General features: G+C 55.2%; 2 protein-coding genes across 2 annotated transcripts in view; one reads left to right on the plus strand and one right to left on the minus strand.

The window, feature by feature from the left end:
• The first annotated feature begins 3,322 nt into the window (after positions 1 to 3,322).
• Positions 3,323 to 4,917, plus strand: CLDN2 (claudin 2). The gene has a single exon (XM_057429589.1). The coding sequence runs from the start codon at positions 3,829 to 3,831 to the stop codon at positions 4,522 to 4,524; it is 696 nt and encodes a 231-aa protein (XP_057285572.1). The 5' UTR covers positions 3,323 to 3,828; the 3' UTR covers positions 4,525 to 4,917.
• An 11,520-nt stretch (positions 4,918 to 16,437) lies between these two features.
• RBM41 (RNA binding motif protein 41) overlaps positions 16,438 to 17,854 on the minus strand; it is a 65,961-nt gene continuing 64,544 nt past the window's right edge. The window contains exons 7-8 of the mRNA XM_057429617.1: positions 17,189 to 17,336; positions 16,438 to 16,877 (exon numbers count right to left, since the gene is read on the minus strand). Coding sequence (XP_057285600.1) covers positions 16,720 to 16,877; positions 17,189 to 17,336 — 306 coding nt within the window. The 3' untranslated portion in view covers positions 16,438 to 16,719. The remainder of the gene's footprint in view (positions 16,878 to 17,188; positions 17,337 to 17,854) is intronic.

Consider the following 17,854-nt stretch of genomic DNA (forward strand, 5'->3'; position numbering starts at 1 on the left):
TCTTCATCCTCCTCTTCTTCATCCTCCTCACTGCCCGAGTCTTCGTAGAGGCAGAGGGTTGCCTGCACGGGGAAGTTCTGCAGCAGCTTCTCCCCCACGGCATACAGATAGTCAAAGGACTTGGATCTGGGCCACAGCAGCCTGTGGGGAGACGCGGGGTGAGGCGGGTGAGACACAACCCCCCTCGCCCGCTGCCCTCGGTGCCACCGGACCTGCATGGTTCTTACCTGACGGGGTGGTGGAAAAACGCCAGCGCTTTGTCGGGGCCGCCGTCTGCCGCTGCCTCCCGAGGCTGAGCCTGAGGAGACACGGTTGTGGTGGGACCAGCCCTGGGGCTCCTGCCGCGGGGTGCGTGGGGACCCCGTTGGCAGCAAGACCCTTCCCTCCATAGACCTGTCAGACGGGTCAGCCTGCCCTGGAGCCGGCTTCTCCCCCCTCCTCTGCCATGGGTTTAGGTCCTCATGCCCCCGCAAAGGAAGCTGGCGCCTATTCCCACCGCCACCGCCCCCGACGGGCTTTTGGCCAGCGTAATCTCCCTGCCCCGTGCTCATGGCCGGGCGTCCCGATAACCCCCTGAGGAATGCTTGCCTGGGCTGGGAACAGGCAGCCCTTTGAGCCCCGTGCTGTGGGTGCTTGGCCATACCCCAGCGAGGCTGCGAGGCTTGTGGGGCAGAGGACTGATGCGCCAGGGGAGGTGGGCACCGCACTGCCATGCACCAGTGCCGGGGTGAAGGAGTCTGGGGCGAGAAGCTGGTTTCTGCCAAAGAGACCCCAATCCTGACAGCAGGAAACGGGCGGGAGCGTAAAACTCACCGTGTCCATCTGCTCCCTCCGCTGACGGGTTCCCTCCTCTGCTCGGGGCAGCCACGGTCTCCAGAGGGGTCTAGGTGCAGAGAGCAGGCAGGGTCAGTACGACACCCACCCACCCTGTCCCACTCCCCCCTGCCTTGCCCCCCTCACTGCCCCATGTACTCCAGCCCCACAGCCTCGCCTGCCCAGCTCAGCCCGTGCCCGTGAGTGTGGCTGGAGCGCTAGGCACACGAGGGTGCTTTCATGCTACCTTGGCCTCAATGCTCCTCACCCTGCTTCAGCTCCAGCATCCCTGGGAGTCCCCAGCATTGCTCCCGGGCTCTACACTCTCTCTCCCACCCCTGGCCACTGGGATCAGAGGGGTCCCCATTGGAAGGATCCCCAGCTGAAGCCTTCCCCACTCCTCCCCAGACCCCCCCATGCCGTGGTACCCAGGTACCTTCCCCCCGGCCCCAGCCGCGGGGCTGCGTGAGCACTGGCCACAGGCACCCGGAGCCCATGGGGAGGCAAGCAGCAAGCAGCAGCTTCCATGGTGGCAGGAAGCCGTGTCCCCTCTGACGCTGCAGCCCCTTGGTGAGGACACCTTTATAGCCCTGCCGCGGCTGGTGAGTCACAGATTCTTCAGGGCAGGGGTCTGAGGGGCTGGGGGTGCAGGAACAGCTTCCCCGGAGTGTGAAATTTGTCCCAGTTGTGTAAACAGAGGGTCGGGGAGAGGCTGGGGGCGGAGGGGCTGTGGAAATCAAAACACAGAAGGGAAAAGTTAGACGCCGTTCGTGAGAAAATCCCCAGGGGGGAACAGGGGAGGGCAGAGACAATTAACCAGGATAATTAAGTGCTGTTTGTGGCCATTTGCATACGGCAGGGTGGAGAAGGGATGTTGGACGGTTTGGGCAGCGTGATGGCCATGGGATGTGGACAGCACAATGGGCATGATGAGGATCGTGTCACGGGCGTGCTCTGGGACAGGGTGATGGGGACAGTGTGACAGGCTGCAGTGGCGGCGAGCACAGAGCAATTAGGAGGCAAGTGGTGGTATGCTCAAGAGAGGACAGGGAGGGAGGGCAGATGGCAAGGATGGACCCCAGGCACAGGCAGGACAATTGTCCTGCTCAGGCACCCGTGGCCCCTGCTCAGATCGCCCCAGGGAGCTCCTAGGCTCTGTTTCTACACTGCCAGCACATGCTTTCCCCTGCTCCCTCCCGTCTCCTTTGGCTTTTTGAGCTGAGGACCATACTGGGAGGTGGAGGAGCTTCTCAATACAAGGGTGCAAGGCTTGCTCCCCCCCGCCTCAGCACCACCACATGTCCTGTCCCTGCCGCTGCTCCTGCCCAGCGCTCAAGGGAGGGTTTCAGTATGGGACAAGGAAAGAAAATAGCAAATGGTCCCTGCTGTAGCTGTGCTGTCAGCATCCAAACATCTCTGTCCAAACACGGGACAGACCCTCAGCTCCCAGCACAATTTGTCACCAGGGGCCCTCCCTGCCCCTCTCCATCTGCAGCAGCCGGTGAGAGGGAGGGGGCACGGGGCCAGCGCAGCTTCATTACTGTCCCCATTTGCTCCTCATTTGGGCCAAGGGTCTTATAACAACAAACCCTGTGGAGGACCAGCAGGGCCAGGAGGAGAGAAGCAAAAGCCCAGGCTCACTCTGTGGGCACAGGGAGCTCAACCTGTTGGCATTTCACTGCCCCTTCTGACACAGCTCGAAGCAGACACATGGACCATGGCATGTGGTCACCCATCAGCCACCAAGGTGACAGTAAGCCACAGCCCTGAACCACTTGGACAAGCCTGCTGTGATAATTAACAAACAAGAAAAACGAGGCATTGCAACTCCCTTCCCGATGCCGAAAGGGTTTAATGCTGAGGTGCAGTAAGCCTCTGATCCAGGCGGAGATTTGCAGATGGATTTTGCAAAGCCGTCGCTAAACAACTCGCAACCCCTGATCCCGAGGGACGGGGCTCTGGGTGCTCACCCTGCCCTGATCGAATGCCTCTGGTTCTTGCTAGGGTGATCCCTGGCCACCCTAGCTCCTGCTCTGTGTCATCAGCCACCTCTGTAAGTACCACAGCACCCCTGATGTGGAGCGGGAGGTCTTGGTTAGCACATAGGAAAGGAGGCAGAAAGTTGGGAAGCGCTGGTATGAAGCATTTGAGGTGCCGGGGGGGGACACAGGGACAGGAGTGCGGTACAGGGGGGTGGTGGCACTCGCATCCGGGACCGTTCCCAGGGCAGTGTTGCCACACTGGAGTGTTTTGGGCTCAGTCCGGTTTCGCAATAGGCTGTGGGAGGGGGAATTTAGAAAGCAGGCAGAAGGAAAACAAACCACCCCACCGCACTGCCGCTGCCAACCAACCCCCCTCCACACCCAGCGCTGCGGGCAGGAGAGGAGCCCCACTGGTGGCAGCGAGCACGAGCTGCTCCCCAGTGTGGTCATCACCCCACCGAGGGACAGGTCGCCCTGCTTGGCCAGGGGAAGCATCCCTGAGGCACTGACAGCGTGCTCTGCCCTGATGTAATTCTGTCCTAAAGGGACCTCCGGGCTCTCCTGGGGACACTGGCGTCACTGTCACGTGCATCCCTCCTCATCGTTGTCCTCAGTGGCATGGGAAGGGCAATAACCATAGTGGAGCTTCCTTAGCTCAGGACATCACAGGAGACGAGGCACCCCCAGGGAGGAAGTGGGCACTTTCTCCCCACCAGCACCCAGCCCTCCATCCCTGCCCGCAGCCCTGGCGCAAGGGAGGGCTTTGGCGTCCTTCCCAGGCAGCACTGCCCAGCCTCTGAAGTCTGGCTGGGAGATAGGGAGATGAAAGGGCGCTTGGCGCTCCTCCGCAGGCTTGGGTCAATCGTTAATCGGGGAGGGATCGCTCTCCACTCCTGCAGGTAACCTCCCCTCGCCTCCCACCCACAAAAGCAGAGCCCCCCAGAGCTGCGGCACAGCCAGCGGGGCCATGGGGAGCTGAGCACACACGGAGAGAGGAGCTGCGAGCCTGGGGAGGTGACAGCCAGCCCCCGTCATGGTCTCCATGGGACTTCAGCTGCTGGGCTACGCCGTGGCCTTCCTGGGCTATATCGGCACGCTGGTGGCCACGCTGCTGCCCAGCTGGAAGACCAGCTCCTACGTCGGCGCCAGCATCGTGACAGCCGTGAGCTTCACCAAGGGGCTGTGGATGGAGTGTGCCACGTACAGCACGGGCATCACCCAGTGCGACATCTACAGCTCGCTGCTCAACCTGCCCGCCGACATCCAGGCGGCACAAGCCCTGATGGTGAGCTCCTGCGCCGTGTCCTCCCTCGCCTGCGTCCTCACCATCGTGGGCATGAGGTGCACTGTCTTCAGCCAGGGCTCACCGGCCAAGGACCGGGTGGCGGTGGCGGGCGGTGCAGTCTTTGTGCTCGGGGGGCTGCTCTGCTTCATCCCGCTGGTGTGGAACATCCACGTGGTGCTGCGGGATTTCCGCAACCCCGTCATCCCCGACAGCATGAAGTTCGAGCTCGGGGAGGCGCTTTACCTGGGCATCATCTCCTCCCTCCTCTCCCTCGTCGGTGGCTTCATCCTCTGCACCTCCTGCCCTGCACGGGACACCACGGCCACATATGCAAACACCTACCAGCCCCGGCTGCTGGTGGGCAAGAGCTGCCGGCCCTCCGCCAGCCACACACAGAAGACCAAGAGCGAGCTCAGCTCCTACAACCTGACGGGATACGTGTAATAAGGGCTGCAGCGGGGAACGGGGCTGGCACCTCTCCTGGCTCTCCAAAGCATCTGGGCTGGCACCAAAGCAGCGTGGTAAGAGAGGACACAGCAGCATCCCCAGTGATTGCGGGGTTTGACTCTGGGGATCTGGAGAGCCTTGTGACTGCTCAGAGCTCCCAGCTAGAGGCTTACATTGGTGAAGGACCCTCAATCCAGCTTCTGTTCCCCTCTCCATGCTGCCAGCCTGCAGGCAGACCCTGGCACAGCAGACCCCATCCTGCAGCCCCACTGAGCCTGCTTGGATGGGAATGGGTGGGCTTGTACCCCAAGGGACCACGGGGACCAGGTATCACAGTGGGGCCAGGGTGTCTGCACGCCTCCGGAGTCACTGCTGTGGGGGTCGAGTGCTGATTGCAAACTGATGTCTCAATAAATCTGTGTTTCCAGCCAGGCTGTGGCTGAGCTTTCCTGCAGCACCGAGCAGCCCTGGCAGCTCCCCCCTCAGGGTGGGCACTGGCAAGGGCCACATCCTATAGTGTACAGGGCACCCCTTGCTCTGATCTGTGGTGTCACCCCCCAGTCCCATGGCTTTGCCACCCAGGAGCCCAGGTAGGTGGGAATGCTGTTGGGGTGGGGGGATCCCTCCCCTGCGTGGTTTGTACCTGGGCACTGTGCTGGGAGGTTGCCACCATGGTGAGGGTGCCAGCAGGGACAAGTGGGCTAATAGCAGGCAATGTCCCCCTGCCAGTCCCGCTGCTTCTCAGTGTGCAGGTATCATTGGGTGTGAGGTGCCCACAGGGGGATTTGCTGCCCTGGGGTGCATGTGGTCCCCAGGCGATGGGGAGAGCCCTGGAATCACCACATCTCCATCCCAGGATGCTGCGAGCACCGGCACCCAGGAGATAGCATAGTCCCAAGCACCAGAGGCAGCCGCTGGCCAGGGCAGAGACTGAGCACCTCAACCCAGTGTGGATGGGTCTCACAGGCAGGTCCTGAACCCAGGGGTCCCTGCAAGAGCTGTTCTGAAGAGGAAAAGTGAGACATTGGTAAGGCACACGGCAAGGGCAGACAGGGGTCAGGACTGCTCCACACAACCCTGTGCTGCCACATCACAGCACAGGGCACACAGGGACCCCCTTGCCCTGGCTCCCTGTTCCCCAGGAAGCAGGAGGCTTTGGTCTACCTGCTGTCCCCTCATAAAGTAATTTAGATTAGGTCACAGGGAGCAGGATGTTCCCCGCTCAGACGTCACCACTGTTACCCTTGCACCAGTGAAATCATCTTTGCTGTGGGGTTAACCCGCTCCAGATTATGTCAAGTCATGCTTTCTCCCCTCCTCACCAAGCAAGGGGCTGCCCAGGGACCCATCCTCACTCACTAGAGGGGAACAGGGTGGATTTCAAGGCAAAGGCCAGTCACCCCCTTTGCATGGCCAAGGCACACAGCATCAGCCATGGACCAGCTGAGTCACTTACTGCTGCCCTGTGTGCAGAGGATGGAAGGCTGCAAAGGGTCTGCAGCCCCCCGGGAGACGGCCCAGGTTCACTGAAGTCCTTCAGCCATCAATCTGTTGTTTCTACACAGCTGATGCAGAGAGGAGGCGAGCAAAGAGTTGGTACAAGAGATCACGCCTCCGAAGAGGAGGAATTCCTGGGCGCCACGTCCCCGTCCCTCGCCTCCCACCCCGGGCTGTGGGGCCACACAGCGCTGCCTGTGTCTGAGGGCAGGGGCTCTGCTAATTAAACAAAGGGGCATTTGAGATGCTTGGGTCAGAGTCTGATTGCAGCTGGGTTTGTTAACTCTTTCATTCACGCAGCAGAAGGGAAGATCTATGGGTTTAGAGGAGTCAGCTTTTGCATGGCTTACCCCCCACCCGTACCCTTGCAGGTATAGGCAAGGAGAGGCAGAGCAAGTGCTTGGGTACAGAAGCACCCATGGTTTGGACAGATGAGCACAGGGAAAGAAGCCCCTGATGTCCCCAACAGCCCCTCAGGTTTCTTTCTCACCTGTGCAACACCAGACCCCTGTTCCACACCAGATCCCTGTTCCACGGGTGCTGCACACCGGCTTCAGCCAGAGAGGAGCTGATGAGCATCACACTCTGATGGGGATGAACCCTTCCCCAGCCTCCCATGCCTCCAGCCCTGCCAAGGGGAGCCCCTGCATTAAGCATGGCTGAGCTCAGGTAAATTTCCCCTGAAATTCCCCCCTCCAGCATTCCTGGCCTTTAACTTGAACACATCTGAAGATGCAGGAGCAGAGGATGGGGAAGGGAAGGACACTGGGTGCACGAGTGCAGTGGTGGTGGTTATCTCTGCCTCTGGCAATAGCCACGTTCCCAGTTATTGATAAGCCGGGTCCTCGAGGGCAGGCTGGATGTGGCCCAGCCCAAGGCCAGAGAGGGCAGCGAGCATGAGCAAAGCAATGGAGCCAAGACAGCCAGTGTGCACAGAGCCAGCTCCTCATCACCTCTTGTCCCTCACTCAGTAGGAAAAGCTGAGGGTGCTCCAGGTTTTCCTGCAGGGAAACGGGATGCAAGTGGATGGGCTGCCAGAGGCTGGGTGGGGAATGATGCGCTCCCCTTACCTCGCAGGACAGCATGGGGGACTTGCAGCCCCCCGCTGGAGGGTCAGGCTGCAGTGACTCATCCCTTGTCATAAGGAAATGAGTCCTTCCTCTCTCTTCTTGCTCTGGATGGTGCCTCAGATGAAGAAAGGGGCAATAAAACACAAACGTGTCCCTATCTTCCCCCTGGAGCCCTCCTGGCAAGCAGAGTTCAGCTGATTCTGGCATCCCTGACCTGCCTCTCATCCCTGCCTAGCACAGCTCATCTGAAGCAGCAGCAAGTAATCCCTGCAGGGGAGTATCAGGCAGGGTGCTGGGTGAGCCCATCTCTGCTCACAGCCCCCAGGAAGGGCTCAGATAGGAGAGGCAGGAGGGGGGAAGAAAATTCAGGCCAAGTTCCTGATGGGCTGAGGCACTTGGAAGGGCTTCCACATTCCTCCAACCTCCTCCCATCCACAGCACACTCCCAGCCTCCTCCTGTGCCATGCTGGAGCCTCCCAGCCCCTTGGCAAGCCAGGGCTGGTGTGGAAGAGGACAAACCCTTCCCACCCTGACATTACAGCAGCCTTTCCAGGAGCAGCAGGGGATGTGCTATGGGGAAGGGCTGCTCTCAGGCACTGCAAACCCTGACTCCCAGCCTGGGCTAAGCAACAGTCATGGACTGCTGCTGGGAATGGGAGATGTATTCCCCACCCCAGCCATGCCCCTAGTGTCCCTGCTGCTGACCATGCTGTAAGCCCAGGAAACACCCTCATGGTTTCACTTCAGAGCAATTGCACTCACATTTGACCTCCAAAGGCTTCCTGCCCTCCCACAGCCTTGGGGATGGCCCATGTGGGGTCACACAGACTGGGTATTGCCATGAGACAGTGCCTGGCTCTTCTGGCTTTAGTGGGAGATGTTGCAATGGAGGTGAGGGGTAGTGAGAAACCAGTAGTAGCTGTTGGAAAACACCTTCAGTTGTAGGAGAAGCCTGTGCACAAACTCATGGCTTGCTATAGCCTCCTGGAAGAGAGCTGCTTAAAGGTGCTTTAAAGGGTCTTTAAAGAAAGATGAGGGAAACAAGGCAGGATAAGCTCCATGGCCCCTTTCTGTTCACCAGCTGAGATTGCTGGAAAGCACCTTCCTGGCTGGGTTTGATGGACAGCTTGGGAATCTATCAGGAGAGTTACAAAAAGCATTTACCTTGGAAAATGGTGATACCTGTGAAGAGGACACAGAGGTTGCAGGCATCACATTAACATCACAGCTGGTTTTCTCTGTACTTTGAGTCTAATCGATGCTAGAGGAGCTCCAGATTAGCAATCTCAGCCAACTAACACGCGTGCAATCTGTAGCAGTGAGAGCAGGCTTTATCAGTAGAACCTACACTGATTCAGCAAGCAAAACAAGCTTTATCAGCAGGACATGCTTTTATAGTGGTGTGAACATCAACTCTTCCAGGGATCTTACAGAAATATTGGTGAAACCAGACTCTAACCCTGGAGAACTGGCCTGGAGGATTGAAGACAAATTGTCCTGCACTCTCAGCACCTCCCCTGCCAATTGATGCCGAAACAGCACCCACCCAAGCTCTCTGCTGTGTGCCAGGGGTCTGGAAGAAGCAACAAGTCACCCTGTATGCAGAGCAACCAGGGAGGCTTCACCGTCTCTGGGCTCGCTGCTTATCCCCACTCAGGATTGCAGAGGAAGGCTGTGTTTGAGGAAGCTTTTCCCACACCGCAGATGTAATCTCTCCTCGAGGCAGGTGCCTTTGTTCACAGAACTCACAACACCCTCTGCTTCTGGGGTGTCCAGCCTGCTAAAAATGGCTCAGAGCAGGACAAGTCCCACGTCACGAACAGCGTGGTTGCCTCGAACTCGCTTTCCTAAAAGAGCTGTGTTCTGGGTCCGGGTTTCGCGGGTCCCTGGAGCGAAGTCCCACACCATTGGCTATACCTGGCAGGGGCTCTCAGCATTGCTTCAACAGATGCGGTTTTATCACCTGAATTTTTAGCCCTTTCCTTTTGTAGCAGGTGAGAGCAATTCCAGCCTTCAGTGCTTCCCAAGGCATAGTGAAACCCAGGCATCACAGAGCTAAGGGCAGCCCGCAGCCATTGCTGGCTCCATGATCACGATGATGCTGTGCCCTTTGAGCTATTCCAGCACTCTTTCAGGAGCAAAGATGCTGCTCTTTGCCTTTGGATTTTCCCCTGGCTGCGTAGAGGCCAGGCACCACATCCTACAGAGCATGGGAAGGCGAGGGGACAATTAACTTCTGATATCCCCCATGACTGAATGCTTCCTCATTGGAAGCATGCCACCTGCTCTTCCCAGCCCATGGGAGACCTGTCCCTGTAGCTGACATCCCAGGGCTTGCTCGCAAACAAGGGTCTTGTTGTAAGTTATGGCCTCCTTCCCAAAACATCCCCTCTCCAGATGCGCTAGGGTCACCAGCATCCCGCATAAGCCCCATGGGCTGTTTTCTGGCTAGTAAATCTGCATTGAAAGTGGGTCAGTTTTACCACACAGGTCACAGGCAGATGCAGTTAAGATCATCCGAGTGCTTGTGGTTGAGTAAAAGCCTTAGGGGGGAAAGAATTAATAACCAGGGCAAAACACACTGTAAAGGCAGCCAGGACTTGCACAGAGACAAGTTTATCCTCAACACAGCTGCCCTTTCCCATGGGAGAACTTTGCAAAGCAAAGGGAGTCTGCCCACCAAACACAGCACTCCCAGCTCACGAGTGGGATGAAAAGAGCTGCGCTGCCCATGGCAGTGTGAGTGCAAGGGGAAATGTGGAGCTGCTCTTCCCCAGCTCCTCACACCTCTCTCAGTGCTGGGAAGCAAGGGCAGGGCAGGTTGGGTTTCTACAGCTACAGCCCCAGTACACCATGGTGCACAGCACAGCACCGACAGGGAGGACACAAGAGGAGGGGAAAGCTTTACTAAACTGCCTTATCTTTGAGATGCTTTTCTGACCTTCCCACCTGCAGTAAGTATTTATGTTCACCATGCAACTTAAACCCCCCCAGACCACTATGGCATCAACCTTCTGGCATGGGCACTGTTAAGTAAGCTTTGAGAGATGCAGGAGAGAAGTGCCAGGTTTCAAACCCACAAGACGTTAATACCAGCTTATCGAAGGTAAATTAATACCTGCTCTGTTTGCCAAGTTGCCTCCCTTTAGGAAATGCTCCACCACAGAACCACTTTGTGTGTTATTTCTTCACACTGAGGAAAACAAATCAGCTCAACAAATGTCAGAAGATGCACGTACTGCTCCAAGGAGCATATCCATTGCCTTGCTGGTAATGCAAGACACAGAAAGGTGAGAGTATGAACTGTTCACAAGCTTCCCCAGGCTCACACATCTCTACCAACTGATGCTTGCATCAAAGCTGCCCTTTGCTCACCACCTCCTCATTCAGCAAAGCCCATTCCTATTGCTAACGCCTGCTTCCCGTTCATCATGTGGACACGTTCTCCCTTCCTCAGGTGGCAGGAATTAACCAGGAGGAGCTCTGAGTTGTGCGAGTGGTGCCACAGCTCCCTCATGGAGATGGGGTCTGGCCCGAGGGCTCCGCACGTGACGTGGCAAACACTGGGGATGTCTGTGAACAACCTGCTAAAACCAATAGGGTCAAGTAGTATTAGGGATAAAGTTCAGAGTGAGTTACAATGGGGTGGACCAAACAAGATGCAAAGAGGAGCAGCGGCAGCTGAGATTACTAGCTCAACACATACGTGCTGTGAAGAACGCTGGGATCAAGCCTGAAGGAGGTGTGGACATTTCCTGCTTTAGAAGCAGCTTTGCAGAAGAAAATAAAGGTCTGTCTCTTCCCCTACCCAGCGTGGATGCTTCGAAGGATGACTGGCTTTTGGGATAAAATCTCCTACATGACGAGAAGCATGACAGCCTCCCAGGAGCACCTCCGAAGCCATATTTCATGCAGCCGTAAAGACTAATGCAAACATCCCAAATGTTAGGGAAGGAACGCTTTCCCTCACTGTGATATTCTGGTGCACAGTCAATCTCCTCAACAGCTCTACTGAAAATGAAACGTGAAGATTAAGGGCATAGTCCTGAGGTTTGAGGCCCAGGGGGCGAGAAGTCAACAGCAAAAAGCCAAACATGAATGGAGGCAGGAAATGCTCCCTTCAAACCATGAATGGAGGGAGATAAGGGAGCTGCCTTCAAGCTCAAGTGTTACCACCCATAGCACTGCCCTGAACACACAGTAAACAACACAATCTGAGAGTGTCAAGAGAGGCCACAGAAACAGCTCCCAGACCTCAAACCACGAGCTGAAAATGGAACAGGATTCATCCAGACAGGAAACAGGGAGCAGCAGAGCCAGGGACAGCAGAAAACACAGGGTTGTATGGACACTGTCTCCCTGACAACAGTGAAAGCTGTGCGCCCAGCCATGGGGAAAGGACATGGCAAAGTCCTCCCCACGCAGGATGCAGCGGGCTCTGTCCCCAGGGCTGCATTGCTCAACTCGGATGTCCAGGCAACGCACACAACACACGCTTGCTGATGCCACCTGAGCTGCTGGTTCTGTTGCATGGTCTCGTGACTGTCCAGGATAAATGAAGGGCTTGAGTTAAAGGAACCCCCAATGCACCCTCTTTTCCGTACCCACCGCCCAGGCAAGAACGCACTTCAGGAAGGACAGGGAATGTTGACTGTAAGAGGGGGTTCTCAGCTCCTTTAAGGCAGTCATTTTATACCTGTAGGAAACAGTGTTTGATTCAGGATGCTTATGAGCTGGACACAAGTAGAGGCTTGAACACTGTTGAGCTATATGCACTTGCCGTTAGTTTCATCCCATGAACCGTGCTGCAGGCAGGACAGGGAGCTGCAGCATCTTCTGATCCGAGTGCAATCATTCCCATGTGTCATCTCCGGCTGCTTTCCAACCTCACATCTTCCCCCAAGCACCCCATCATCCTCATTTCCCAGGTTAAAAGGCTGGTCATGCTGCTGGCTACAGAGGAGTCTAAGAAAATAAGCCTAAAAAGAAAGCTTAAATGTGAAGCTCCCACACACGACAGCATCTGTGGAAAGAAGCCAGGTTGGATAGGGCTTGGAGCAACCTGCTCTAGTGGAAGGTGTCCCTGTTGCTGTAGGGGTTGGAACTGGGTGAGCTTTAAGGTCCCTTCCAACCCAAACCCTTCTATGATTCATTCTGTGACTCAAGCTGGGCTCGGAGCCTTGCAGCAGCTCTGACTGCAAGCCCCAGCGTCACGGTGCCGATGACTGTTCCCATAACTACCCAGGAAGATAAATTTAGTCCAAGGAACCTTGTGTTGGTACATTATTTAACAAACAAACAGACGCACACAAGAGGAAAACACAGGCAGGGACCCAGTTTAGCTGCTGTGTGGGCTGGTCAGACCTATGGAGTCAAGGCTGCTACCCAAATGAAAGGGTCCAGATCCTGAACCAGCACTATTGCTGGAACCTCAGCCCCCAGCAATAGGGAGCAGAAGAGCCATGCCAGTCCTGTAGGACCAGATGAGAGTGAGGAGAACCCCCTGCCCCATCAGAATGATGACTTAGAGCACAAGTGAAGAAACCAGGGGCTTATTAATGATCATCCCCATAACACTGTGGGCAAGAGACCAAGAGCCCGCAATGCCTCCTGCCCTGTTCCCAAGGCCATAGGGATGACAGCAAGTGCCAATCAGCCAGCCCTCAACCCTGGCCTCTTCATAGCTTCTCTCTCTGGGCCTCCCACAGCACCCTGAAGTGCATCTCTGTATCCTTGAGTCTCCCCATCAGCCCAGCCTTCTCCTTTGTGGATCTCACCAGCTCTGCTTTCAGCTTCTGCTGCACAGCTTAGCAGTTAACATGGCATGTCTTGCTTTCCATCTTCCGAGCTCTGAGCAGCACCTGTCCCTGTTGGCATTTCAGAACCTCTGTTTTCAGGCAGCACTTCTCACTCCATCTAAAATGGGAGGGTCATTGTTTAACCTGGGCCAGCAGCTAAGCCCCACATCGCCACCTGCTCATTCTGCCAGGTGGGATAGAGGAGAGGAATCAGAAGGGTAGAAGTAAGAAACCTTGTGGCTGAGGCAGTTTAACAGGTAAAGCAAAAGCCATGAGTGCAAGCAAAGCAAACTAAGAATTCATTCAATACTTCCCATCGGCAGGAAGGTGCTTAGAGCTCATGTGAGGTCACTGGGCACCAAAGCCAGCTCAGGTTGGGTCACTGCTGCACTTGCTCTACTTCTTGTAAGGCTTGGCCTCCATTGGTTCAGGTGGTTCCTGCTGCAGTAGTTCCGGTACATGCAGTTCAAACGTGTTACAACAAGTTAAAGGTATTGCTATCTCCACTCCTGGTCCCTTTGGACCAGACCATAAGGTTTAACATTCAGTGGACCCCTGTTCCAGCTTGGGTTTATCCACAGACCGCAGTCCATTAAGGGTGCACGTGCTCCAAGCAGAGCCTCATCTATGAGCCCCAGTATCTTCAGTGGTATTCCTGCTGTGGCACAGACTTATCCACAGGCACAGACGCTTCAGGGTGTATCTTCTGCAGCATGGACTCATCCTTGGGCCCCAATCCCTTTAGAATTATGCCTGCTGCAGCATGGACATAACCACAGCCACAGACACTTCGGGGTGTCTCATCCCCAGGTCACAGTCCCTTTGACTCGAGTTCACATCGCAGTGTGAACCGCAGTTCACGCTCGAGTTCAGCAGCGATGCCCTGGGCATCTGCCAGCCCAGGCACACGGCCATGGCTGTTATCTGTGTTCCCAGCCACAGCACAGTAAGATGATAGGCACCACAACAAAAAACAGAAGCAAAATGCAGCCACTACAAGCACTAGACTCACATACAGAAAGGAAGCAACATCCATGGCAAGCATTGGAGCCCATCAATTAATAGCTGACCAGCAATAACAGCTATAAATTCAATCTAGCACATTCCAGTCAAATCTGTCCTTATCTCAAGCACTTCATACCCCACAAGTGGCACAAAAAAGGACTGGTGTGCTTTAACCCCAGCTGGCAACTAAGCCTCACAGCCACCCATTCACTTCCCCGCAGCGGGATGGGGGAAGAGGATCCGAAGGGTAAAAGAAAGCGCATGGATTGAGATAAAGGCAGTTTAATAAGTAAAGCAAGATCCCAGCTCATTCTTTATGGGGAATGTCACTCCTTTTCAACCCACCCTGACCTGCTGTCTCCAGAACTCCCCAAACCAGCAGGGATGCACAGCCACAGATTCATTACCTTGCACTGGAGCACATCCCACTCTGCTGAAGTCAGGTTTCTGTTCCACAGAAACATCCTCCGTTGGTATTCTCACATTCTCCCACTCCATTAGATCCTCCTGTTCCTGTGTGTTAAGGACCTGCAAGTCTCTTCCTTCTCTGTCTCCACCGCACATGGCTTCCTCCACCTTTGATCTGTCAAGTCTTGCCTTCCACCCAAAAGGGAAGAGCTGAATGGGAGCTTCACCACTTGTACCAGCTGCCACAAAGGATCCCTGGTCTATGCCTTTTGTGCTTCTATATATGAATTTAAACACACACTCAAATCTGTAGCCTGTTTTTCTGCTATTAAGTTTGGCATTTGCTTTTCTAGCTTCCTCTGGACCACACCAATCTTCTAATGTGCTGAGCTACTGGGCAGTAGGGGGGCTGAGACAAGTCAGGCCTGGGGGATGAAGCTTTCACCAGGTCCTCATGCTTTTCCAGTACTTCTTTTATGGTCAACTTGGACTTGCTGGGTTAGAAGGAGGAAATTTAAGGAGAAAAATAGAGGGCGAGCAGGCCGGAGTGCCCCCAGTGCACAACAGAGCTAACCTCAGACCTCAATTCCTTCTGCAGCTATAGCAAACTACCAACCCCTTGACTGTGAGCATCAATCCTCCTCCTGGCCAAGCTCTTGCTGCCCCAGCACAGAGGATTGCTGCTGAAACACATGGCATCAGCCTCTCCCTATAGCATAATGCTCCTGATGCTCTCTCAGTTTCAGACAAGGAGCCACCATTACGGGGACATGGCAGTAGCAGAACTAGGAAGCCCAAAGGCCCTGGGTCCCGGTTCACCCAGCCCCACTGCCTGTTTCAGGCCATCCCCTGCACAACCGGGGTGCAGGACCATTGCCAGGCAGCACGGACCAGTGCGGGACACAGCCAGGCAAGTGGCGCCACCGTGTGGGAGCAGCGCACGTTGCGCTCTCATGACCATGTGCAATGATGGTTTGAGGAGGGGGTGAAAGTTGTAAATAAGTAAGTGAACAAATCAAACCTCGACTTCCCCCCCCCAAAAAAAAAAAAAAAAAAAAAAAGTTAAAGAGAACGTGAGACTTACCCAGAGAAATTCCCTCTTTTCCCTGCTGGAAGCCAAAAGGGATCTGGTTTCTCTGGGGTAAAGATGTCCTCTGTACAGAGCAATTCACAGCCACACAGAGCTTAACGCTCCCCCAGTCATGTCAGCTGCCGTTCAGGCTGATCACTGAAGAACTGTGCCCATGAAGATTCATTTAGCTCACAGGGGCATGAAGGTGTTAACACTGATACATAGGAACCAGGAGGATTTCAAAACACCAACTCAGCACAGATTTCTACTCCTCCCTCTGCTCCCATTCTCTGGACGCAGGAGGATGAAGGAGTATTTGAGTCCTGTAGACCCTTCTCAAAAAGGGAAGGATAAGAAGATACCCAGGACAGACCCACTAGCTCTGGCCAGGGCTCCCTTCCAGCAAACTGCATTTCACTGAGACCTTCCCTATGGCCTCAGAGTAGACCCCAAACAAGGGACAGAAGACGAACCATGGTGTGGGGTAGCAGCCTGCAACCTACCACTTGCTTTGCTGTTTAAGGGTCTGGTTTTGCCCTGAGGTCCACCTCCTGTCTGGACTGCAGTCTTTGGGCTAATGTGAGGCTACTTCACAGCGAACAGACTCAAAACACCTCAGTGCTCAGAACAAAGGCTGTGTCAAACCCCTCTTCAAGCAACAGCCTTGGGCACAGGTCTCTTGCTGGTATGCTCTTTGCCTTCTTCAATGGCCTCTTTGTTGTGTGCTGGGTTCAGGAAGCTGCATTCAATGACGCCCATCACACCTACGTATCTTCCCCTGCACCAGGGGCCAGAAATGAAAGGAAAGAGCTGCTTTAACCAATTCTGCTCAGAACGACAACAGAATCACAGTAGTTCTTTGCGGAGCACTGACACACCAAACCCCTGAGAGAGACAGCTCTGAGATACTGCTGCAAGGGAACACCAGTGCCTGTACCAGTCCAGCTCCCAGCACAGAAGCCAGGACTGAACTCTGCTGACACAGTCCTGCAGAGCACAGCACACTTGGCTCTAGAAGACTTGCACAGGAGAAAGATGAATAAATACACCCTAAGGAAACAGTGTAATAAATACATTTATTTACATGGCTTCCTTCCCCTCTCCTTGCCAAAGGGCTGAGAAGGCAGACGTGTAGAACAAGAGGGAAAAGCCAGTACACCCCAATAGTCTAAAGGCAGTGCCCATCTCTCAAAGAAAAGCCTGGTGCCCAGCTCTCTGCCTTCCCCACTTTGAGATTTCATGGATCTCCATGTTAACTCCCAACAGTCCTTTGCTGTCCCAGTTACAACCAAGGAGTTCTCATGGCACATGCAAATCTACGAGGTTCGCAGTTATCCATCCCCTACTTGGCAGGAGGGTTCTCTCCAGCAGAGGAGCACGGGATGGCAGAGTCAGCCTTTGGTGAATGCCCTTTGCTTTTCCCAAATTCAATGACCAGTGGCTTCCCCTGCAGCTTGTACCCATTCACCAAGTGCATGGCGTCCTGTGCCGACTGAACATCTGCAATCAGAGAGCAAACGGGCACAGGTTACACAGCACAGACACATGTGGTGTTCCTGGCTCACAGACCCTCAACCTGCACCATTACACAGTGCAGCACTGGGACCCTCCAGCCAGAGTGACATCCCAGTGTAAATAAGGCACATTAACAGATTGCAACCCTTCTCCTCGTACAATCAAGGAGAAGAATCAAGGAGAAGCAGCCTCCTTCTCCTTGGAGAGCAGGTTTAGCACCAGCCCAGTGCCCTGTAGGAAGATGTGGCACCTTCCCACGTCAGGGAGGAACCGAAGGGCACAAGGCAGTGACTCACCAGGGAAGGTGAGGAAAGCCTGACCCCTCATGCGGCCACTCAGGAGGCGGAACTGGATCGGTGGGCTGTCCTCCTTCTGGAACCGAGCAAATAAGGACACTAGGTCCTTCATTGTCACTCGAGGGCCCAGATTCTTCAAGTACAGCACCTGCTCCAGAGACACAAAGGATAAGTCAGCCTGTGCCATGCAAACAGACACCTTCCAGCCTGGTCCCACGTCCATACATCTCAAAGGTATGAATTAATTCAGTCCCTCTGCCATCCCAGAGTCCTTCACCCACATGCTAACGGTGGGGTTTGGAACAGAGGTGGGTGTATGGAGAAAGGCAGCTCTGCACTCAAGGCATCATCATGCCTGCTTGTGCCAAGTGCTGGTAACTCGTTATTTATAAAGCACAATAAGCTCCAGCTACCAGTTAAGCACTGAGTGAAGTCACAGCTTTTTAATCAGTGACATGCCAGCACCAAGAGGGGCTGGGGGCTGAAGTTCAGCTCTTTGCCAGGCTGGGTGACATGCCACTAGAGCCAAAGGTCCTCTTCCCTCCCTCCCAGAGTGGAGGCTGCTCTCCCTTGGCCAGGAGGATCAACCAAGCACCCTCTAAGCAGCAGGAAAGAGGAGCCTTTGGCTGCTGAAGCAGCTTCAGGGCACGCTAGCAAGGAAGAATA

This window comes from Pezoporus wallicus, unplaced genomic scaffold (genome assembly GCF_028554395.1).
Source record: "Pezoporus wallicus isolate ANWC-B61680 ecotype Strahan unplaced genomic scaffold, APGP_CSIRO_Pwel_v1 contig_14159, whole genome shotgun sequence".
Taxonomy (NCBI): domain Eukaryota; kingdom Metazoa; phylum Chordata; class Aves; order Psittaciformes; family Psittacidae; genus Pezoporus; species Pezoporus wallicus.